At 34.4% G+C, this 26101-nt stretch overlaps 1 protein-coding gene across 1 annotated transcript in view; it reads left to right on the top strand.

Moving 5' to 3' along the window:
• The window catches only part of DCDC1 (doublecortin domain containing 1), a 451976-nt gene that overhangs the window by 61132 nt on the left and 364743 nt on the right, over positions 1 to 26101 (top strand). The window contains 1 exon segment of the mRNA XM_030829012.1: positions 21006 to 21172. Within this exon segment, the coding sequence (XP_030684872.1) occupies positions 21006 to 21172 (167 nt within the window).

Here is a 26101-nt window from a genome sequence, read left to right as displayed (position 1 = left end):
TTTCTTGCTTTCTATCAGATCAGAAAAAATCTTTTAATAATGTCTAATGTTAAGATCGTAGCAATTACTTTTTATTTATAAGCGCAGATTAGAAGTGTAATTGTACGAAGGACTAAAAGCAACAGATACCCAAAATAAAAATTTTCTCCTACCTATTGCTTCTTTTTTGGAATTAGATATACTTTCAAGTTTTCCTTCTATGCTATGAGAAATAAGCACATTTGATATAATATTAAACTACTTTTACTTTGTCAAGTAAACCTTTGAAAAGACCAACAGGATTGGCAAATTGCTTGTTTTCAGATTTTATTCTAAGCCATAGACAGTTTTTTTTTTTTTTCCTAAGACAAGGTCTTAATCTGTTGCCCAGGCTGGAGTGCAGTGGTGCAACCACAGCTCATTGCAGCCTTGAGCTCTCAAGCTCAAACAATCCTCCTACCTCAGCCTCCCCAGTAGCTGGGATTACAGGTGCAGGCCACTGTGCCTATTTTTTAAAATATTTTTGTAGAGACGGAGTCTCTCTCTGTTGGTTGGTCAGGCTGGTCTTGAACTTCTGGGTTCAAGCAATCCTCCTACCTTGGCCTCCCAAAGTGCCGGTATTACAGGCATGATCCACCAGCCTGGCTTTTTTTTTTTTCTCCAGTAAAGAGAGAGTTTAATTTATGTGAGGCCACATGGAAGAAGTCATTACTGAATTCAACCTCTATCACAGAAGATTTTAATAAAGAAATTTTTATTGTTATGTGTGAAAAAGTTATTTTGTTATGGTTCTTGTATAGATCTATCCTTTCTACAGTAGAAAGGAGTACACCTACTCACCTACTGTGTACAGATGCCATATTCCTACAGATGGTCAACATGCTGGTACATATACAGTTATTCTTTGGTATCCATGGGGGATTGGTTACTGGAGGCCTCCCCCGTACTGACATCCACAGTTGCTCAGGTCCCTTATATAAAATGGTGTAATATTTGCATATAGCCTATGCACATCATCCTGTTTACTTTAATCTCTAGCTTACTTGTAATACCTAATACTGTGTAAATGTTATATAAATAGTTGTTACACTGTATTGTTTTTAAACTTGTGTTATTTTTATTTCCATATTATTATTATTTTTAAAATATTTTTCATTCATACTTCATTGAGTCCAGGGATGTGGAACCCAATAAGATGGAAGGCCGATTATGTATATATGCATAAACAATACATTCTGCAAAATCACGCCCACCAAAATAACAGGGATATGGGAAACTAGGGTTTGGGAAAACCATTCAAAAATCTATTAACCTTTAAAACCACAATACTACCTAAAACAATAATGATTAACTTAGGAGATAATGTAAACAGCCTGGATAGGCACCTCAGAGTGCTGCTTTAGAAGATATTAAAACTGCACAAAAACAATAGAGTGTGAGACAATGTAGATGGAAGCGAAGTGGAGATTTGGGCCAGTGGGGCTTCCTTTAAGGAATGGGCAAGAGCTAACATTCAAATTCATCTCTAGGTTATTGGAAATTTATGATGAAATCTATTAATCCTGTACTTAATCTAATTTCAGAATCTCCAAAAAATTTATCAGAGAATATACAACTATTTTGGAATAGAATTCTACCCCTACCCTTTTGGCTTCCTTTATTTAGGACAAAGCATGTATTTATTAACCAAACTTCTGTATCACTTTGACATCATTCCTCTATTTACTAGTTATATATGAGCTATTTGATGTTATACAAGCATTTCAAACAGAAGACAGATGTAGACAGTGTCTGATTTCAAGGGAAGTTTTAAATAACACACTCATTCCTCCTAACATTTCCAAACTTTTTGATCTCTTAACTTCTTTGGCTTAATTATTACATGACAGTGAACCAGAGGAGTCACTCTCCCTCTCAGGGGAGGAGATCCTTAGTCTGTTAGGACCTCTGTGAAGGATCCATTCCAATAATCATACCCTCCTTCTCTGTGGATCCTTCTAGATCATAATGAGTACTGTTAAATTTACCCTAGTGGTTCTGAAATGAGTTACAATACTACATGAATTAAATTGACTCCAAAGTCATTCTGGACATACTGAATGTTCACTTCCTATTTCATTTCCCACCCCAAATTATGCCCAGCAATACTGTCCAAAATAGTTGTATATTCTCTGATAATTTTTTTGGAGATTCTGAAATTAGATTAAGTACAGGATATTTCATCATAAAATTCCAATAACATAGAGATGAATTTGAATGTTAGCTCTTGCCCATTATCAACTTTTTGTGGAGACATTAAAATTAAAAGAATAAAATTTCAAATGAAATCCAAAATTTTAAAGTCCACAGAAGCAAATTTCAAGATCAAATTATTGTACCTTTTTGAGTTAAAAACCAATAAAGTTTCAAACTCTTCAAGTTAAAGTGCAAAGAAATCAAAGTCCTAATTTTTATTCTTCCCAGTGTCAGCCAGATGGCTTCTGGATGCCTGATTGGAGCTGGAATGTCTCCAACAGCTACCGTCTGGGCTTCTGGAGTGGGTGTCATCCCTTAGGACCTCAGAAGTTGAACTAGGTCTACACCAACATTTTCATATGCCTTGTTTCCAAGCAAACAAAATGATTATCACAACATCAACAACATACCCAGCACATTCACAATAGTAGCCACTCCCAGCAAATATGGCCACTGCCTGCAAAATGATGTTTCCAGGACCCTATGCTTGGCATAGGGTTTTGAGACCCACATGACTGTTGCCAAAGACCATAACAGAGACTAAGTGAGGGAAGGCAGAGAAGAGAAAATATTATCATCAGTCTTTCCAAGATGCCAGTCGGCCCATGCTGTTGACCAGGCTCTATGACCTGTGACCTAACTTCTTGGGAAGCAATCTCCCATTAAGGCATTAGTTATAGCATAAGTTTACAGTATCTTGAGGGAAAAGTTGACCAGTGCACACTATCTTCTGTCTCAAAGAGGCTGCACAAAGTGTTGGTTAAATTCTCTGATTTTGGAGCCAGAATTCAAATTCCAGTTATGCCACTTACTATACGACCTTGGATAGATTATTTAGCTTCTCTGAGAGTCAGTTTCCTTATCTGTAAGATAGGAATTATAGTATTTACCTTAACAACGTTGCAAAGATTAAGTGAAATATATGTAAAGTCCTTAGAACAAGTGCCTGACACTTGGTAAACATTATAAGGTATAATGTTTCAATAGTATAAAATTAGCTTTCATCATTATTGCTGTTATTATTCTTTTTTTTTTTTTTTGCGGTGGAGTCTCGCTCTTGTTGCCCAGGGTGCAGTGGTGTGATCTTGGCTCACTGCAACCTCCGCCTCCCAGGTTCAGGTGATTCTCCTGCCTCAGCCTCCCGAGTAGCGTGGATTACAAGTACCTGCCACCATGCACGGCAATTTTTTTGTACTTTTAGTAGAGACGGGGTTTCACCATGTTGGCCAGGCTGGTCTTGAACTCCTGACCTCAGGTGATCCGCCTGCCTTGGCCTCCCAAAGTGCTGGGATTTCAGACATGATCCACCGTGCTGTTAGGGAACTGAGAGAGTGTTTCATTCTTGCAACATCTGGAAGTTTGCATTGGCAGTAGCACCAGTCATAAAGACTTATTTGAGGTATCATTTTTCCCTTTTAAAGAATTCCAAACATCTTAGTGTTCTTTCCTTTTTTTTTTTTTTTTTTTTTTCTGAGTCAGTGCTTCTAAACCCCATGCTCAACTGAGGGTGATCAATGTCTGGTGGCATAGCATCCATCTTGTCTTAGGAGTAGCATCTTCAATCACAGTGGTTGCTGTAACAGCCTCTGTCTATGGAATTATTTAAGCCTAAGAAACTTACTTCATGGGCACAGTTTCCCCCTCATCTTCACATCAGTTCCAATTGTAGAATAACTTTTGGCAGATTTCCAAATTGAAGCAGCTATTTATGTTTCTGAGGCTTATGCGCTAAGGGTCCCATTGAGGACCAACACTGCTGCCATTTCCTCCTAAGGACATGGTCTTTACTCAGTTTTTTAATGCTCCTGCTCTTGGTTAATGTTTCTGTCAGGCACTTCTTTTTCTGCAATGTTTAAGATTTGCTTCTACTATATACTTCTTCCTTTCAGAAAGTTCCCTTTTCTGACAGGCTTGGGGTTAGCATTGTTTTCCACAATTGAGTCTCTTCTTTTCTTTTATTAATACTTTCCTTTTGCTTTCTGGTCCATACTCATATTTTTCTAACATATGCCTCTAGATATTTTTCTTGCAGAGTCTCTCATAGTGAGAGAGATGAAGTCAATCAGTTCTAAGTTTGTCAATAGCATCCTTTGTTCAAACCAGTCTTATCTATTTTCACTTCTGTTAATTAAATAATCCTACACAGGATGTGTTTCTCCCACAGTGTCTACCATCTAACTTGGATATGGAGTCTTTGATCAATTATTGTTCTGCCTGAATTTGCTGTAATGTAATTAATCTTGTCTTTGTCTTTCCTTAATCTCAGTCCCATCTATTTTTAGAGTTCACCCAGCACTTTTTTGTAATATTTTATACCAATCTTTCTCTCCAATTTGTCCAGATTTTATGTGCACTCTTTGTATAATTGTTCTATCCTCAAAAGAGATTCCCCAGTTGCTCTTACTATAAATTTATCTGTAATGTAAATACCAACTCTTCGAAGCATTCGAGATCCTGTCTCCTCTAGGGGATTGTTCTCAGTCTGCTCTCCAAGATCTTATCTTTATTCTTCTAATAGGTTTCACTGAGTCCCAGTTACTGTTTCTGATTTTGTAACAAATGAAATATTTTACCCTTTTATAAGAACTTCTTTAAGAGTAATTAGACTTGAATGGATCTCCTTCACCTGGCATTTACGATCTCAGGTTTTAGTGTGTGTGTGTGTGTGTGTGGTGTGTGGTGTGTGTGTGTGTGTGTGTGTGTGTGTGTTTTCCTATCTGTCAAGTATGTGTGCTTGGGTCAGATGTGTACCATTTTTCTAGGGAAATTTCTGATCTTCTCCAGCTAAATCAGTTTGTCTTATTTTATTTTCATGCATACACTGTTCTATTCTGATCATAATAATTAAGCATATTTTCAAGCCACTTTACTTTCTCCTTGATTCCTTTAGCAATCTGATTCCTAGATGTGTAATACTTTCTTCAAATAGTTTCTGTATCTTAACTGAAGAAGATAGAGTGTTCCTTTATTAAAAAAATCTATCACCTTTCTGTAGGTGAAGCCACAGTTTGGGTTTATGAGATTTAGAACCATGGTTAAAATTTATACGATAAAATGTAGAGCCTACTTTGATTGGTAGAGGTTACTTTAAAAGTTTATCAACAAGCCACATGAATCTAATGTTAGCTCATCCTCATTTCCTTTTCTGCCAAGAATGCAGTTTAAAGAACATAATGAAGAGTAGAATTGAAGGCAGCAGATGTAATGTTTCCTATCTAGGCCCAATATTAACAATTTAAAGACAGAACCTCACCGTCATGCATGTAGAACTCAGTTGCCATTATCGTTGAAAGCGCTGGCCTACAGGTTTGCCTTCAAGACACAGAAAAGCAGCAAATATTGTTCCACCTTGCAACACCTAAAATAATGTAATCCCAATCTCAGACCTGCCTGAAGTTTCAGGCGAAGTTCATAGCTTGGTTAAGTAAGCAGTAGCAGCCTGCACAGTAAGGAAGGCATGATCAGCTAGTAGAGCTAAGCCCTCCACAGCCCACCTCAATGTACTAATGCCATATCCAATCCCAGCATTTTCTGAACGTCAAGACTATTGGAACATAATCCCAGCTGCATTTACTAGCTTTGACCCATCAAGCTCAAATTCTGTGTAGTCTTTGCTTATTATAAAATTTAAGGTCAATTTCTCTATTCTCTACATATAGGCCCATTAGTGAAAATACAACTACAAAACTGTATACTCAACTACATGACCCAATATAGGCAGCTAGACACCACTGAAGTTAAAGGCAAACAAACAAATCTTAAAGCCCTACATAGCCCTTACATATTAAAGCACCATCAAAACATGATGCCACTCAGTGAAAGCCCCTTCATAAGTCTCAAACTTTTGTGTTATTTGCTCTCCAACAGCACTTCTGTATTTCTCAAGGTTTCAGACCAATTTGACCCCATAAGTGTAGCACTTTCCTGAGTTTTGTGAGACATCTAGAAATTATTTAACCTGAAGGAGTAGTATAAATCCCAGAATTTGTACCCAGCTGGTCAGAAGTAAGAGTGGCATGGGGACCCCCCAAACATGTGGCTGTTGTCTTTAAGTAAAGACAGTCTTGTGGAGGATTGGACTGTGCTCTTAACCTTGCAAACTACTTGCAGTGAGCTCACACTTCCCAATTTCAAAACTTACTACAAGTAAAACTACAGTAATTCAACGAGTGTGGTACTGGCGTAAGGATAGGCATATAGACCAATGGAGTAGAATTCAGAGTCCAGAAATAAACCAATACATCTGTGACCAATTGACTTTTGACAAAGGTGTCAAGACCATTCACTGGGAAAAGAATAGTGTCTTCAATCAATGGTGCTGGTAGAACTGGATATCCACATGCAAAAGACTGAAGTTGGACCCATACTTCACATCATAAACATGAATTAACTCAAAATGGATCAGCAATCTAAATAAATGGGCAAAAACCATAAAACTCAGAAATAAACATAGGTTCACATTTTCATGACTGTGGATCTGGCAATCAGTTTTTAGACATGATAGCAAAAGTATGAGCAAAGAAAGGAAAAAATAACTAAATTGGACTTCATTAAATTTGGAATTTTTGTGCACCAAAGGACGTTATCAAGAAAGTGAAAAGATAAACCACAGAATGGAAAAAATATTTGCAAATTATCTATCTGAAAAGGGTTTAAAACCTGGAATATATAAGGAACTCATGCTCAACAACAAAAAACAAACAATTCAATTAAAAAATGGGCAAAGGACTTGAATCAACGTTTTCCCAAAGAAGTTATACAAATGGCAACAAGCACATGAAAAGACACTCAACATCCTTAATCATTAGGGAAATGCAAGTCAAAATTACAGTGAAGTACTACTTCACACATACTGGGATGGCTATAATAAAACTCACACACACACACACACTCACACACAGAGAGAGAGAGAATAACAAGTGTTGTTGAGGATGTAAAGAAAGTGGAAGGAACCCTCACACATTGCTTGTGGAAATGGAAAATGGTGCAGCTACTTTGGAAAACAATTTATTGAGTCTTCCAAGAGAAAAACACAGAATTACCACATGGCCCTGCAATTCCACTCCTAGATATTTAGGCAAAAAAAATTAAAAACAGGTACTCAAACAAGTATATGTACATGCATGTTTATAGCAACACTATACATAATAGCCAAAAGCCAAATGTCCATGAATGTTCATGAAGCCAAATGTCCTGCAACTGTAGGAACAAATGGTAGTATATACATACAATGGAATGTTATTCAGCTATGAAAAGGAATGAAATGCTGATAATGCCACAGTATAGGTGAACCTCGAAAACATTATGCTCAGTGAAAGAAGCCAGACATAAAAGGTAACATATTGTATGATTCCATTTATTTGAAACATCCAGAGTGAATGAATCCACAGAGACAGAGTGCAGATTGGTGTTTGTCATGGCCTGAGGGAAAAGGAGACTCTGCTTAATGTGTATATAAGTGATTTTACTTTGGAATGATGGAAATGTTTTGGAACCATATAGAGGTGGTGGTTGCACATTTTGAATCTACTAAATGCCACTGAGCTCTTCACTTCAAAATGGTTGATTTTATGTTATGTGAATTTCACCTCCATAAATTATTTAAAAAAAAGACAAATGGAGCAGAACCAATTTGCCCCACTTGTTCCAGCCAAGGTCACCCTAGCTCAGCTGACAGCCAGCTGATTCCAAGACATGTGATCAAGCCCAGGCAAGACCAGCAGAACCACCCTGTTAACTTGCAGACTCGTGAGCTAAGTGAATGCTTATTGTTTTATGCCACTGAGTTTTGTGGTGGTTTATTGTGCAACATTACTGTGGCAATACATACCAAATATAGTAAGCTATTTGTACTTCTTAAATGTTATCACATAATCTTTATTCACTGTTTAGACAGCTAAATTCTATTCCTAAATCTTAATCCTTTGTATTGTCAGAGTAATCTCCCTAAATATCCCTCAATTTTTTTCTTGTTCAAAATGTTACATTTCATGACAATCTGCACATTCTCGATTTTCCCATTCAAGAAACTTCACTATGTGATCTTGCTCAGTCATCCAACTTAATCACCCACAACTCACAAGTACCCAACATGGACCTTTAGTTGTAGCTAGATCAGTCTCTTTAATGTTCCAGAGCGTTCAGTGACACATGGGATGCCCAGCTTCCTTACCCTTCTTTATGCTATTTTCTGCCCACTTGGAATAATCTTCCAATTCTCCATCTACTCAAAGTTCAGTGAGTTGTGTCAGTTAGGATATATTATATTATTTTATGGTAACAAATGACTCCACAACTTTCAGTGTATTATTTTGCCCTATAACTTTCAGTGGCTTATACAAATGTATTATTTTTCACTCGTGCTACATGTTGGTGTGGGTTGACTGCAGCTACACTTGCATATGTCAAAGCAAGTCACATGCCATCTTCTTAATTCAACAGTGTGAGAATGTCTGGCCCTTCCATGAGGAAGAGCATTGCAAGTGACACAGCTAAACCTGACATGAATAAGGTGGGAAGTGTACTTTTCCTTCAGGGAGGGGCAGCAAATACTTTGAATAATAATGGAATACACTGTATTATCTCTTTTCTAAAATTGGTATTAGTTATATACTGCTGCCTGACAAATTATCCCAAAATTTAGCAGCCTAAAGAAAAATACACATACTATTTCTCAATTTTTGTGGGTCAGGAATTCAGGCATGGCTTAGGTGGGCTCTCTGAGTCTTTTACAAGGCAGGTCAGCCTGCAAAGTTTTAAAATATGATTTAAATCCTACTTTACTTATTTGGTTTACTAATACCTTCTTTTCATAACCTCTTTTGATTTTTTTCTGTATCATAAACTATAAAATTGTTTATATAGTATTTCTGTTTTGTGTATCATTCTTATTTCTTTAACTAAACAAAACTTTCTGTCTTTTACTTTTAAAAAAAATCTCCAAGGCAGAGCTTGCAGTGAGCTGAGATCGTGCCACTGCACTCCAGCCTGGGTGACAGAGCAAGACTCCGTCTCAAAAAAAACAAAAACAAAAACAAACAAACAAAACAAAACAAAACAAAAAATCTCCAAAACTCTCCTAATATCCACGACGGAACTGGGCATATCATAGGTCCTCAAAAATATTAATATTCAAATAAATAATTATTAAGCATAGTCTATGTTATAGTGCCTAAAACATAGTAAGAGATGAAAATACTTTTAAGTGAATGAATTAATTAGAATTCCAAAAATTTCTTTGTTGAATTAAATTTGCAATGAATTACTCACTATTAACTGCTTTTTGTTGGTAGTTCTCATGCTTAATGATTCACTGACCACTCTGAGTAGTATTTTGCTATATTCTATAGAACTTTAAAAGCTAGAGCATTCTCATTTTTGATACTCAATGTAGTATAAGACAAATGAAAATGACTTTTTTTTCAGTATCTGCCTTAGAACAGTGTTGTTGATTGATTTACTTTTGATCTCAGCATCAGAAGGGCCTTTGGTGATCACCAAAATCTCACTTTGTTCATGAATCTCCTCTAAATTGTCTGCAACAAGTGTCCATCCCGTCACTGCTTGTTCCATTTCTGACAGCTATACTTTCTCTAAAAAAATCTGTTTTATATCTAACAGAAATTTATTCTTTTAAATATTTATCATTGGTCCTGAAATTAATTCCTAGTCTGTGATTGCCTTTCATATATTTGAATATGTATCATTTAAGTGTTTCGAGGTTAAATATCCCTGGCCTCTTCAACTGTTTATCTGGCTTCTCATCATCCTGCTCACTCTTCTCTGTTCTGTCTAGTTATTTCAGTATTCCTCTTTGTGGGGCCCTAAATTGTACACAATTTTCCAGGTCAATCAATGATGAGTAAAACAGCCCTACCCTCTCTTTTTTTCCAGGTGATTATGTTACCTAAAATTGCATTATTATTCCTATTAGACACATCATATAATTAATCTATATTGAACTTGCAGCCAATGAAAGCCCCCAAATTTATTTTCACAATTTGCTTTTAAGCTACTTCTTTCTTATCTTGTACTTGTACTGCTAGTTATTTAGATGTGAGAACAGACCTTTACATATGAATTCCTACTAAACTTCTACCTCTAAGGTTTTTATTTAATAGTTTAGCCTGTCCAGATCTTTCAGATATTTAATCTGTCACCCAGGTATTTAAATTTAGTAAGCATACCAACTTTACCCTGTTCAAGTTATTATAAAGATGTTGACTAGGCTGTGATTAGGGCAGAGATTTAGAGTATGCTAATAGTCCTGCTTCAGATTATATTAATCCTCCAAGAATATGGTTGTTTATTTAGTGGAGTCTGCAAGCTCACTTATCTCTAACTTAGACACAAGTCTTTTAATTTTATCATTCTATTAACACTATTTTAAAAACGATTTCATTCTTTCATAGCTTGCATACTGAACCAATACTTTAATTGTATCATGGCCTGAATGGCCTTCATGATTTGGTTTCTTCATTCCCAACTTCTCTATCTTTAGTTAGTATTACTGGCTCCTTCCACTCTGCACTCAAATCACTTTGTTTCTGTTTCTCAAACACTCTCCTTCGTGCCCCAGTACCTTATCACATGTTTCCTTAGCCTGGATTCTCTCTCATCCTATCCTCTTGGCAGGCTATTGCCTACTTATGTTAAGGTCTTTATTTAAATATTACTTCTGAGAAACTTTCCTGACACTCTCTTGCTCCTATTCCCCTTCCCTATCTCGTCTAGGGTGGTGTATTTCTTAGGGTTATCCATAGAAACAGAACCTATTTATAGTGTCTCTCTCTCTCTCTGTCTCTGTTTCTCTCTGTCTTTCTCTCAATTTGCTTTAAGGAATTGGTTCATGTGATTATGGAAGCTCAGAAGACTCAAGCTCTATAGTTAGCAAGCTGGAGATCCAGTAGAATCTATGCATAGTTAGTTACAGTCCAAGTTACTCAACCTTTTTGTTCTATTAGGGCCCTCATTTGATTGAACGAGACCCACCGACATTAGAGAGGCCAATCTGCTTTACTTAGTCTACTGATTCAAATATTTATCTTATCCAAATGCTTAAACATCCTCACAGACACACTCAGAATAATGTTCAGCCAAATGTCTGGGTACCCTGTGATCCCATCAGGTTGGCACATAAAAGTAGGCATTATAGATGGGTATCCCTGTTACATTCGTAGCACCCTGCATATAGTAATTATCACAACTGCAATTAATAAAACTGCGTATAGTAATTATCACAACTGCAGTTAATAAAACTACTTGGCAGTTATTTGTTTAATGTCTGTCTTTCATCTAGACCGTAAACTACATGAGGGTGAAGACTTTGTAAACTTCTCTGTATTCCCATGTTCAGCATAGGGCTAAATAACAGAGTAGATATTGTAAAATAGTATAAAAATTAGGGGGCTGGGCATGGTGGCTCACACCTATAATCCCAGCACTTTGGGAGGCCGAGGTGGATGGATCACGAGGTCAAGAGATTGAGACCATCCTGGCCAACATGGTGAAACCCCATGTCTGCTAAAAATACAAAAATTAGCAGGGTGTGGTGACACACACCTGTAATCCCAGCTACTTGAGAGGCTGAGGCAGGAGAATCGCTTGAACCCAGGAGGTGGATGTTGCAGTGAGCTGAGATCACTCCACTGCACTCCAGCCTGGTGACAGAGCGAGACTCCGTCTCAAAAAAAAATATTAGGGATGCTGCTTAACATAAGTGGAAAATTCAGGCAATGAGAGAGGGTCTAGGTCTAGTCAAAATGCTTCCTCCTTCTTGGGTGCTCTAAAAATGCCTAGTACTATCCTTGTACATCTAGCACTGCTCCTGTTCTGACAAATGTGGAATTCCGCAATAGTTCAGACTGTCTAGGCTCCAGGAACGGCATTGCTAATGGAAAATTATATCTAATGGAAATGTATTCTTTTAGGGGCTTAGGGGGTTTTAGGGGGGTTGGGGGTGACTCAAAATGATATAAACTGTAGCCTACAGTCAAGCCCCAGGCAGGGATATATATATATATGTATATGTGTGTGTGTGTACGTGTGTGTGTATTCATTCACTCTGATTCCTTCTATAACTTTCTTCAGCAAAGAAATTGTGAGCCAAGGCAGCATCCACTCATAACTTTTTTTTTGCCTTGTTTTGGATACTAAGTAATATAATTTTCTTTGACTTTTAAATACAATCATTTAAAAGCAAGCAATCATGAATTCTAAATAGAGGACTTAAATAGGAGGTTTGTAAACATTACATGTTCTCCTACCTTGTCTCCTACAGATACACCCATTTATCTGGGAAGGGGCATACAGATTTGGCAGTACCTTTCTTAAAGACAATAGATGGTAGCCACAGTGTATTGTGACCTAGTTCCCACTGGAAGAAATATTGTTTATATGTTGGTGTAGGAAATCTCAAGCTCCGTGTAGGGAGCTTGAATCTCTCTCCATGCAAGAATCTCTCTCTCTGTTCATTAAATATTTGTTTAGTAGTCAGTGATCCCATGTTGGGTCCTAATGATTACTGTATATTTTCCTGAGGGTTCACAAACCATTTTATAATCTGTTCTACAACTTTTTAGGGAATTAAGATTAGGCTTATTGATAAAGTTTTTTCTTTAAATTTAAGTGTATTTGCCTCTCTTCAATCATTGAGTTCCTTAGCATTTACCTTTACTTTTCAAATTTTATGAAATGTAAAAATTTAGGTCTCTTGCAGAAGAAGGGTGCCAAGTGCTGGCAGTAATCAATCAGTCCTTAAATCTCTCTAGGGCGAGACTTGGTGTACACAAAGGCAGCCAGTTAAGAGCCTGTTGTGTCGGAAAGATGCTGCTCAGGAAGTGTTCATTCCTTGGAATTGTGGTCTCTTTGACTTTGCGTTGGTTCCAGGGTTTCTTAGACATTGTCCTCAGGGTCTTCTAGTGACTTCCTGGTGTAGGACTTCATCTGCCCTTGTTGCTTATATCAAAAACAGAATGTGGTTAAGTAACCACTGATTTATATTTTTACTGTTGGTCTACAGAGGTTATCAAGAATTTTGCTAAGGCTAGAGTTTTAAAAGTGTTTTAGTGGCAGTTGGAGATCTCCCATTACATAATTGGATCACTGTCATCTTTTATTAAATATGTGAAGGCAGAACTGTGCAATGTGAACATTCACAAAGTAGTCTAATCTATTTGTAGACTCTTTAATATTTTCAGAAATTCCCTGTTGAAATCTTTAAAACATAGGCTCTCTTTTATATTCACAAAGATATAATCATCACTCCTAGTTTTTGTTGGGGTGCACTTGTTTTAGTCATTCATGTAATTTTTAAACCAAATCCTTGCTTTTAGAAAATCCTTAAGTTTCTCTTTCTGTCTTCTGGTTTTTATGTCTCTTATTTTTCAGCCTTAGAACTCTAAAGCCAAAAAATCCTATTCTGACCCTAATGACTTGTCCATGATCCCAGAAGTTTATTATGAAATATATTGTAATAATTGCCAATGAAAACAAACAGCCTAATTGCTACTACCTGTTATAAAACAATGTCTTACATAGCTCTCAGCATTTAACAGTTATGTAAATGAGCACGACTCAGCAGAGATTATCTTTCTCCTAAGAGTTTTTAGAAGAGAGAAGAAATCGTAGACAAAAATATGTAAAAACACTAATTTTAGAAGATTCTGTCTTTGTGAAACAAACATGGAGAAATAAATGTCAAAGGGAATCCTCCATTTTTATTGCTGAAATGATTAAGGCTTTTTTTAGTCTGTCACATTTAAAGTATAAATCTCTCATGACATATCTATTTGCATCTTAAATAAATCATTACAATGTAAGTAATATGTTGACTTAGTATTTACATTCAAGGGTACCAAACTGTTTTACCCACATTAGCTGACTTCTAAGTCTCTCTGAATTAGGTATGTTTGTTCTGGGTATTATTATTATTCCTACTTTGAGTCTTAAAAGAAGGAAATAAAAGAACAAAAAGGTTAACTACATCTTTAGATTTGTATTAATGTGACTGTACAATGTAACAGTGGAATTTCAAGACATTTTATAATTAGCTTGCTTTGGAATGTTATTTACATATGTAAGTGCTTTGTATAATTGATTTTATTCTTATGTTTTACTTTGTTTTCTATTACTTATTTTCTGACTGAGTCAAAAGTTAATTTGTGCCTAATTTAATACCATTTGGGTTAAACTTTTTGGGATAGTAATATAAATACAAATACTCTAAAGTAATAAAAATGTCAGTTATTAGATCAAGTAATTATATAATGACATTTCTAAAGACCATTACTTCTATTTTAGGTTAGATTTCTTTGTTGAGTTCTGTGCATTATACTTCCTAAAACTAACTCTAAGATAATAATTTAAGTTTTTGTATGGAGCTTTAAAGTTTACAATACCATGTCATGCATTTTCAATTTTATGTATTGGTATAGGCCATGGCCACATAAAAATTGACTAGGTATAATTAATTCTCAGTATTTCTTTAAGTAGTCTTAAATTGCATGTATACCAAACCAATTATTTTACATTACTACTAAATATCAAATATTTTAGATGTCCAAGAAATTGAGTTCACAAAATCCTTGTATTTTCAAAGACACACACACACTATTATTTTTGTTGAAGGGGAAAGAAAGATCAGACAATAGAATCCCAGCTTATTTCTACTTGTATAAATCAAGTCATTTAAATAAATGAATTGTGTATGCTGACCTGTTCTACCAATGTGCTACTGGGGATGTATGAAAAAAAGATGTGCATGGTGGTGGAAGTAGAAAGAGGCATAAAGCGTATTGGAAAACTACCAAATGTCCCCTGCAAATGGGCCCTATTCAGAATCAGTAAGCGTATGATGAGTGAAGTGGTTTTGAATATCGCCTTTAGATTCCATGCTGTTACAAGGCCAGCCCTGAACATGGCAACTCTTATTTCCACACACAGTACCTCTTCACTCTCAATTTAACCCCCAAATCTGATGAACCCATTACTCCATACTTGATTTCATGGAACAAGGAGTAGATATAGTTACAAATGATCAATCACAAGCCGTGAACCAAAGCAGCAAGGCATTAACAATTCACACCATTTCGGTCCACTTGCTCAAGCAGAAGATTTGCCAGCATATTTAATGCACAGCTACTTCGTTCAGTTTAAGAAAAAAAACATGACTCAGGCTGCATTTTCAAAATGGAGAGGACTTTCTAAGATTTCATACCTTCTAAGCCTTAATGTCAACATTCATCCACACATCAGCAATTAAAATAACCAGGTGTCCTATAAAGGTCATAATGTCCAAATTAAATTTTACTCAGGTAAAAACAATATGACCTATGAAATTCTTCCTTCAATGCATCACTATTCTGTTTGATCCTGTCATACAAATCAATGTCTCTTACAGCAGTATTATAACACTGTAGACCCCACAGGCAATATGCCGTCAGTTTAATAGGATCACTGAAAAACTAAAGCAGCTGTGAAAGATTGCTCTAAGTATAGCAATCGTGTGCTTGTCATTTTGTTCAGTGGAGGAAAAATCCAAATTTGGGTAGGCATCGGTATTTAAGAAAACGACTGCTAAATCTTTTCTCATAAGTACCTTAGGGACAATAAGATTTGACATATAGTATGTAAACAAAAGTACACAGCAGCTGTTAGTTTAGTTTTGTTTGGATAAAAATACACTGATATAAATCAAGCAACACAGGAGACAGTGTGTTCTCCATCATTCAATCTTCCCTGCAGACTATGCTTTTGAATGGTGTCCGATGGTTGCTGTGGGACCAGGAGCTTTCCAACTATTTCGTAAAGCTGTATAAGGAACATTAAAATACACACATACCTTGGCACTAGCTCAAACTCCCTGCAGTCATACTTCCTGGACTGGGAAGCAGTCACAACTTACTATCTTTTAAAAACTTACTTTGTTTTGACCAAAGAAGACTTTTTAGGTCAACTTCATTAAAAAATAAATAAATAAATAAATAAATAAATAAATAAAGCCAATTGAATTTGTTGAATTGGTGGGAAATTTCCAAATGTCTTGGTATATTTCTAAATGATATCTTGTTAGGAATAGCCAAGTATTTTAGAAGCTGGATCTGCAGCTTGCTGCCAAAGAATATATAGAAGTTTCTTTGTAGGTAACTATACTCTGGGCAGTGTGCTTTTCTTTCATAGTCTCATGTACTCTGACTGAAATGTGAAAATTACAATATTATGTAAATTATGGTTATGGATATTTAGTTGGCATGACTTTTAATTGTTTATTGTAAGCAAGTTATTAAAGCCTTTGATTATTCCCTGTGCTTCTTGAAATGCTATTAATAAAAAATCCTGATCTTTTTAGCTTTCCATATTAGATTGAAATGCAGTATGCAAAGTGGCTCTTTCAATGTAGGATGTTGCTTTTGGGGAGGGATATATATTCCCTCGGTATAGATCATGACAGAATATTCCAGTCTAAATCTGATAGACAAATTTGATTAGCTTTGTGGTTTCTCTTTAGAGAGATTTTTGGTTCCTTATCATGTACTGCCTCCATTATGTATCCCAAGTAAGTTCACACTTCTTATCAGTGATGAAATAGTTTTAGTATAAGATCCTCTTGAAGGCTGAACAGTTTATTTTCTTATTTAACATTTGAACTCATTTTTGGGGTTCTTAGAAGAAATTACCTTTTTTATTTAAAAGAGTTATTTTGACCTTAATCTAATATTATTGCTCTGTCATTTAAACTTTATTATGTGCCTTTTCCTGTAGAAGCATGATTTATGACAAGGTAGGATAAAGTACATAAGGGTTTTCCAACGACTTTTTAAAAATACCCATCTCTGGCCTTCTCCTGTCTAGTTAATGCTTCCTTCCCGAATCTTATGGCTTTCTTTTTATATTAATTTTCCTCCTTAGTCTTCATAATCATATAAGGAAAATTAAAAACAATTGCACACATCCTAAATATGCTTGAAATTCAGGTATATTCATGTTTTTTAACAAATTCAGACCAAATTTTTTTAGGTTATAGAAAGTTACAGGTTCTAAATGATCGTGGATAGTTGTAGTTATGTTCTTAAAACTTACCCAGAAGACTGTCTACAGTATATCTGCAGTACCATTTATTCATCTAGTAGACATTTGTTGAGCACTGCTTTCACCAAACTAAAAAATATCATGACTTCAAACTCCAAAAGGTTTCAGGATTTACTGGGGGATGAAAGTGGGATGGGACAAGATATGGACTAATACAAATCGATAAGAAAAAAAAAAAAGAGAGAGAGAATGCTATGGGAGGCATAGAGGAGGGAGCAATTAGTTCTACCTAAATCATTTAGTATATTTTGCCAGAGGTGGTAACATTTGATATGAGCCTTGAAGGACAAGAGTATATTAATAGGTGGGGAAAGGGGGGAGGAAATGGAAAAGGAATGAAACAGCGTGAGTGAGAAAGGTATTGGTTGATAATTATGAAATGAATATAGCTACTAGTTTTGGTTATATAATCTGTTTACCTATGATGCTCACTACCAGCTCTGTCCAGTGGAGTTACTCTTTTTGGTCACATGATTTATCAACAGCCTCAGTCTTAGCTCCAAACTCATTGAAATGATTGGATTAATTTTCATTTTGCCGCATAGTCATAACTTGAGATGAAACAAAAGGAATAAAAAGTAATCATCCACATAGCTTTTCACCTTTCCAGGGGTGGAAGTGATCCCAATGAAATGATTCCATTTGACTGATGTCTGCATAATTGCTAAATTTAAGGGATGATTAACTTCCAAGCCATTTAATATGAAATGTTGAGGGTTAGCTTAATGAAAATACAGAAAAGAGTTCTTACCACAACCATGCGAACAGGAGAAACTAGGTAGAACACCTGTAATAAAGGCCTTTCACAGAAGAAGAAATGTTTATGTGTAGTTATGCACATAAATATTAAAAGACCATAGGATAACCTTCTTGAACGAGGCAATATTTCTACATAGTAGTTTGAAGACAGAGAAGCACATGGTTGGAAGGACACAAAAATAATAAGGGAAAAAGAGAACTCTACATAAAAGAGAAGAAAACCATTGGTTAAGAGCACTTATGAGCTATGATTTGGTATAGAATATTAGGAATATCCACTAAAACACTTAAATAATTCACATCCATGTTAAAATCTATGGTTGAGGTTAAAAAGTCAAGCGACTTCTTTTTAAAAAAATCAATTATTCAATAATATTTTAAAAGTACATTTTAGGCCAAGGCTCCTTTTTAAGTGGGCAGTTCTTTAATTCTAACTGCCTAATAAATACTATTTTTTAGTATAACATAGGCTGATTTATACATCCTTTTTAAGTACTTAGGCGTATCATTTTCTTATGTTTTCTGTACCTTCCTAGTTAGTGGAAACATTGTTTGTTCTTGGAGTGTGCTTTGTCTTCCTTTTCAAGAAGATCATCAAAGTTACTAGTTTGCAGCTTCTAAAAAGAAAGAGCCTTCTAATCCCTAGTTCAGAGGCTAACCTTTATTACTGCTCTCGTGGTTATAATGAGGACCCTGCTTCCTGCAGGGAGATTCTGGAATACTGAACAGATTATTCAACAAGTTCAGAGCAGATTCTGAAGTCCCTTATAAAACCTGCTTGTGAATACTGCTTTCTTTGCTTTGCTGTTTCTGGTTTCCATAGTATTCCTAATTACATAAATCATGTGGAACATGGGAGCTGTTTTCCATCCGGTATCAATTCTGACACTGCTTATGCTGTGGTATAATTTTATTTTATTTTCTAAGCTGTATTTTTTCTAAAATTCTTGTGGAGAGTATAACTTTGAAAAACTTAGAATTTTTGTTGTTAGATCTAGTAAGTGCTTTTTTTGGAATCCCTTGGGCTGACATAAATAATCTGAAAGTTATTTTGTGACAAGCATAGATAGAGAATCTGATAAAATTTTCTCATGTTTAAATTCAAGATTAACTCTAGGGTGTAAATCATTCAAGCTTATCACCTACTGCCCAATTTATTAAACTTTATTTCAACTTAATATCTATTTATGAAGTGCCTTTCAATGTTCAAAAAGTATGCCAGGTTCAATGAGTATACCAATTAAAGGTGTATGAATTAAAATCTAACACATAGTAATATATGAATGTGTAGCAATAAACTAAAAGCACTGATGATTCTTAAGCTGGGTTTCTTTTGAAAAAAATTGTAATCAAGATTGCTTTATATTATACATTTTTAAAGGTTGAAGAGTTATAATTCTGAATATAAGCTCATTTATCTTTTAATTTTTATTGCTTTTATAATATGATCTTTTTTTTAAGTTTGAGGTGTTTGTTATAAGACTTAGAACAGCAATTACTCTAAGACAGTATAAAAATGGGGTTGATAGATGAATTTCAGGAATTGGTTTCTCAAGCTAAATAAGTGAATTTTATGCACACATCTAAGAAGATGTTTCAATAGTCATTGGCTTATAATTTCCTCTGAACTTTATTTATACTATATTAGTAACAAAATCTTGAACCCTGTTTTCAACATTCTCCTTAGTGTTGAACGTATTAGACAGACTTTAAATTATGCTTTGGTAGAGAGTTGTGGAACTTAGTGCCATAAAATGCATAACTTTTTTACCAAGAGCAAAATTTAGCAGAATACCAGTAGCAAAGGCCATTTGCATAACTCAGCCTCTCAGCAGCTCAGCTGAACCTAATTGTAATTCAATTTCCAGATTGCTATGCTAGGCCTCTCTGCATAAAATATGCAACATATAACATAACTAACGGCATGACCTATTTTCTTTGCCGATGATCTATTTAATTCCTTTTTCTAGCAGAAATGTGTATCAGAATAAGGTAGCCAATACATATAGTTATTTTGCATGTTTAAGTTTGTGTCACATGTATATACTTAAATAATGACCAAGTAAAGAAAAATATCATTTACTTTTTCTGGATTCCCAAGTGTGCCATTTTTATTTCTTGATTTTTGGCTTTTCAGAGGAAAATTAAATCTTGAAAAATGTTAGCTAGCTGCCATGTTATTGGACTATTTTACACTAGAAAGACTTTATAAACTAATCATGTGAAAAACTGTATAAACAAGTTTGTCAACTCCTTATGGATGTTGCAGTACATACCCATAAGTAAATATCTTTTATCTATTTACAAAATGCCTGCTGGAATAGCATTCCTAAATCCTTGACTGTTTCGTATTCCAGAAACTGAAAAAAGAAAGGTATGATAAAATGCTTGTTTAAGATTCTGCCCCGTTTTTAAACAGTCTTGCCATTCTGTTGTATGGGTTACATAAGGAATGCAACAAAAATCATGAAATAGGATGGCTTATAAAGGTGTGGATTATATTTTATGAATAATTTCCAGATGTGATGTTTTAGGTATATAGATGCTCTACAAGAAGCTATGTACAGAAACAACATGGATCTTACAATTTTATCAGGACAATGCAAGTAGGTTTCAGCAAGGTTGGTTCCAACTCATCTGTGATAAATGAGAAGATAAGGCAATCAGTGCACACCATGACACTCTGTGCAGATAGTTAGGCACACTTCAGAACTATTCAGGTGTGCTCACAAAGCTTATGAGTCTTGCATGGGGGGTGTCTCAATATAAATACATCCTTCATGGTGGCCACTAGTAACGCAGGAATTGCCTCTCTAAGACTTAACCCAGGTCAGATATAAATAATAGATGTTAAGAGTTAGCTCTGGTATTGGGGCTGTGTTCCAGGCAGTGTATTTCAGTTGGGTTGGGTCAAAAGAATTTTTTTCCCTTCTTTTCTCGCATAGTTCCTCTGCTTGAAAAATGCCTGCAAAATTCCATCACACCTTTGCGAGGACCACTTTGGGTCTCTAATGGAGAAGGTTTCAGCCCCTCAGGAGCTAAGATGTACATCCAAGGAGTTCTTTTGGCCCTGTACCAACGATTAAAGTCTGCAAAAAAATATTATAAACAGGTGAGTCATCCCTCTTTAAAAATGTCTTTATTATATGTTTTAAAAATATACTTGGTTGTATAGAGGCAATGATTGGCATTGTGTCATAAAAGAACTGTGACATGTATTTTGTGAGCTCAGTGCCCGTTAGGGAGCCAAAAATGCTGTTTCTGTAATCTCAAAGCCAACAATAATGGAGCTAATTGTATCTGTCTTTTGGTATAAGATGTCATATGTCTCATCTTTTCTTGCAACGCATACTGGGCAAAGTGAAGGCAGCTTCTTACGTGGAAACTCTGTAGACAATTACTTCAAATAAGAGAATAAATAGCTCCTAAGTCATTTAAAGGTTTAAATGTTTAGCATTCTATTTTTTTCCAGCATAAAATCAGATTTATGGGGGCTAGAATACAACAAATCACATTCTGAAAAATGAAATCGTGAATCAACTTCATGTCAAGAGTAACTTACTTCATTTATCCTTATTTAACTTGTCTGTTTCAGGAGTCAAAAGTATACAAACAGAATTAGTTTATTTGAATCAGGTTAAACTGGATTTTGTCCTTTAATTCCTGTGTATTTATTTCACATTTGTATGTGTGTGGGTAAAGGCTGGTATTTTTATAGTCATGTATAGGGACTTTTGATTTATCTTAAAGTAGGATTCACATTCGTAAAGCAGAATAACTGATGCCATTTATAACATAAAAATGGAATTGCCACATTTAAAAAATCCTTTGTACTTGGTTTTAAGAATCGAAGCACATGTTTTTACCAAGCTAAATGAGGACTAGGTTTTATATTTTGAACTGGGATGTTCCAGTTTAGAACTGGGCTCATTATCCGAGACCACAGACTGCTGAAAAATGAATATTTTGAAAGCATCATGCTATTATTCTCTGCTTGCAGAGAGGAAGGGGAGGTGGGAATGGGCTATCAGTCTTAGTGTTCATGCAGCACCTCCTGCTGTCGAGTTTGGAAAAGAACAACTTGTATTGACTGGAATAAAGTGTTGTACTAAGGTATCCAGAACTAGCAAAAAACATCTTCCCAAGAAAACTTTGCAAAATGTGTTTGGTTTGCCTCGTTAATTTCAGCAGATCCAGAAACAGGATTAATAATTATCATAGATAAGGCTATTCATAATAATACAGTGAAAGAAATAAAAATCCAAACTAATGTTCTTTATTAAGCCATTAGATACAGAAACTAGTATAAAATATTTTATTGCATTTAGATTAAATTATTTTAGTTGAAATATTATTTAAGTTTTAAGATATCATTATATTATAAAATGGATCATGATGAATTGCATTACAATAATTTATTTGGAATTATGTGGTTTGATTCCACTTATTGAAATTTAAAATTATTTAATGTTAGAAGAAATGAGACAATTCTCCAATTCAAGAAAAGCACTGTTTAAATAAAATCTAAAGACAAGCTTAAACATTTTCTAAGTTTTATTTCAAGTAAGGGTGTTAGAAATAAGAAACATCCCAGAAAGTAATGGCATGTTTTTCTTCCACTGTCTTAAACATGTAAAATTTAAATAAGTATAAATTGCTACACTAGATTTAAAAGAGCTCTGTGCATTGTAAGAAAAAAATACTTTCAGAATTACTTAGTGCTTTCATTAAAAAATTTCTTTATGACTCAAAATTGATGAAAAATATATTTTATTAAATATTAAATTATGAACAAAATTTAACATTTTAGTGTCTCTGTAATTGTCTGGGCAGTCTGTAAAGATTTCAACATTATATGAAATTTAAGAATATTTTGAAACCTACGCTCTTTGCCATTTCTCCTAAAGCTCTTTTCTTCCACTAAGTTGTAATAATTCACAGCTTTACATTCAGCAATTTTAATATGATACTTAAGTTTTATTTGAAATATAAAAATGAAGAAAAATAAGCATAAATTTGCTCATTATGTATTTTTATGTAAATTTCTGTTGCTTTAGATGTGCCCTATTTTATGTATGCTTGAGGTTTTCTTCTTTTGTAGTGTTATATTTAAAATTTAAAATTATTTAGATGTTTAGAGAAGTCACTATAGTGACACTCTTATCAGACCATCAGCGCTTAGGTGTTAAGCCTGACAATATCTTTATTTGTGAGTGGGATTTCTTAGCAAATATCCTTTTTAAGCATTAATGAACTTTGTTTGAACTACACTTACTTCATTTGACCTTTGGTGTAGTCTTTTCTATTTAGTTTTATATAAGATTGTGACAAAGAATCTTTAGATAGGTGAAATGGAGGTAGATGATGATTCCTATTTCCTTAACAAATTAAAATTTATACATTGTATGATTAGATTATTCTTGATATTATTTCAATTTATTTCACTTTTGAGACCACATATAAAAACAACAATATTGTCTTGATGTCTGTCGAAATATAAGCTTTAAATTTTGTCATTCCCAAAGGAAATTTATTTTAAATAAATTGTGATAATATAGCTTTAAAAGAAAAGTCAGGGCTACTGGTTTTATGTTTACAAACTTACTCATTTTTCAATTTTTAACTTTAGCTTGGCTGTTATAGCATGCAACTGAATTAAGCACACTACATTAGAGTGGTCTTAAATATATACTGATTTGTGTATATTAAAATGAGATTTTTTGTTTAGAACAGCATAAAGTCACTTAGTCTTAAATATATCACATTTATTTCCTTAAAAGTGGAAACATCTTAGAAATTGCTTGGAGCTAAGCAGAATCTATTTAATTGGTAATCTTTGCAATTGCATAAACGCATTCCTATGAAATGTAGTTAACACTTTCAGTGACAGGGCCGTTCCATCTCATTAGCATTCTTGTTATGTAGTGGTGCTGTTGGTGGGGGTGTTGAAGTAGGAATGCCATTGTGTCGAGTTCTAGTGTTTGGGGACAAACACTGCTGTGGAAGGAACGTGTGAAAAGGCCACAGTCCTGTCAGTGAATGAGGAAGGCTGTGCTTTCTGTGTGCTTCAAGCAGGGAAGCTGTCATTCATAGGCCTAACACAGCTAAGGAGAGGCCAAAACACAAGGCTGCACTACCTTTTAAAATGATATTAGTGATTTTTAAACATGATTTTCTTTATTTATGATCCCACATAGAGCTTTTAGTTGCTGTCAGTAAACAAAATATGGCAGTCTGTTCAGAAACACTGTAAAGATGCATAAACGTGCATGGAACTGTGCCAGGCAGCTATATAAATAATGACTCAGAATGGCTGATGGGCAGTGTTAAGTACAAATGTGATTTTTGAGAAACACTCATTTCTGAAAATGTCTTCCCAAGTTTGAATTTCCCCCCCAACCAACAAAATTCCTGGAGACTTTTACATAAGAATGCATAGCGCTTTTTTTTTAATACAATATTTGAAAGCACTCATAAACTTTCAGTTTTAATCATTTAAAGCTGTTCACCGTATGGCCTAACAGTTTTCATAGATTGCATAGTTATTTTTGAAATTCAGAGAGAAAAAAGGGAAATGAGTATCTAACTATAATATCATGGTAAGCACCATCTTAATTAGGAAGAGAATCATAGCCCCTGAATTCGTTAAGCCATGAAAAAATGTGAATCTGTGAATTTAAGAAATTTGAAGGAATTTTTAATCCTACTCCTAGTTTTTAGCACTTCGGAATAAAATGATTTAGTTTGATATTAAATTTTAGCTGATTTGATTACTTAAAGCAAAATAAATAAACCAAAGTATTCTCCAATATTTCTTAAATTCTTGGGGTATTTTCTAAACTTTGGTAGTGTACTGAAAAACACTGCAATTTCTATTTATGTCTGAAGTTGTGGGAAAATGTTTTATTTCTGTAATTTTAATTTTGAAATGTGTATTTGAGCTATTTGTAGTAAATCATTACTTAATAAAGTTTGTTAAGGATTATATAATTTTTGGCCTGAGTGATTTAAATTTAAATTTTTTTTCATGTATGTAGTCTCTTTTGTTTATTAATTTAAGCAAGTTAACTTTTTTGGATGCTGTTATATATGCTATATGTAAAAGTTCTATATTTGGCATATTGTGTTTAGCAATCTCAGGTACTGAATTTCTATTTCAAAAATTAGGTTTTACTTTTTAAATTGTAACAATATTGCAGATTTATTTTGTGGGCATATTATTTGATGAGGAAATAACCATCTAGCTTCAGTATATATTGTTTTTGCAGTTTAAAATTGAAATGTATTTTGTTAACATACTAAAACTAAGCTCTACCAAAGCATTTAGATTTTGTTTAAAAAATTGTGTAAGTTAATGTTGGCTCACTTTATCCACACTTTCAATAAGTTTGGTAATTAGGTATCAAACTACAGTATAATATAATTCTATCCAGAATTGATTCAGCTCAAAATATGCTTGAATTACATTTATTATTGACAAAATTTGTTTATTGCATAAAGTATTTTAAAAGGAATCTTAGTATTTTATTTTTCAAAAAAGAAGTGCTTAAAGTTTGTCTTTTCAGATCCTGTGTCAATTAAAATAATTTATTGGTCCTACATCATTGAATGAATAACTCTTTCTATTTCATTTTCTGTATATACTTTAAAAATTGAGCTGTTTCTTTGACTTAGACTTTCTGTGACAACACTTAAAATATTTCAGTTTTTAACAAACTTCTTAATTATCCTTTGAAACCTTGGAACAAAATCTATAATATATAAACATAATATACTATTAAAAACATGAAAATAGTGTGATAGTCATTTTGAGATGAAAACTACTTCTGAAGGTTCTGGTAAGTAATTTTTTTTAGAATATTAGGTTGTTTGTAGATTTGAGTGATTGTTGATTTTTTTTTTCCTGAAACCAAGCTGCATTCTAGTTACTTGAAGTATTTTAAGAACCTTAAACTTGTGTCTCTTTCTAAGTGTCATGCTTTGAGCAGGCCTAACATCAGTTAAATGAAGTGAAAATTGCATTCTTGTCTTGATAGAGATG

This window comes from Nomascus leucogenys, chromosome 15 (assembly GCF_006542625.1).
Source record: "Nomascus leucogenys isolate Asia chromosome 15, Asia_NLE_v1, whole genome shotgun sequence".
In the NCBI taxonomy this organism is placed as follows: domain Eukaryota; kingdom Metazoa; phylum Chordata; class Mammalia; order Primates; family Hylobatidae; genus Nomascus; species Nomascus leucogenys.
This window is presented reverse-complemented; position numbering and strand designations above follow the sequence as displayed.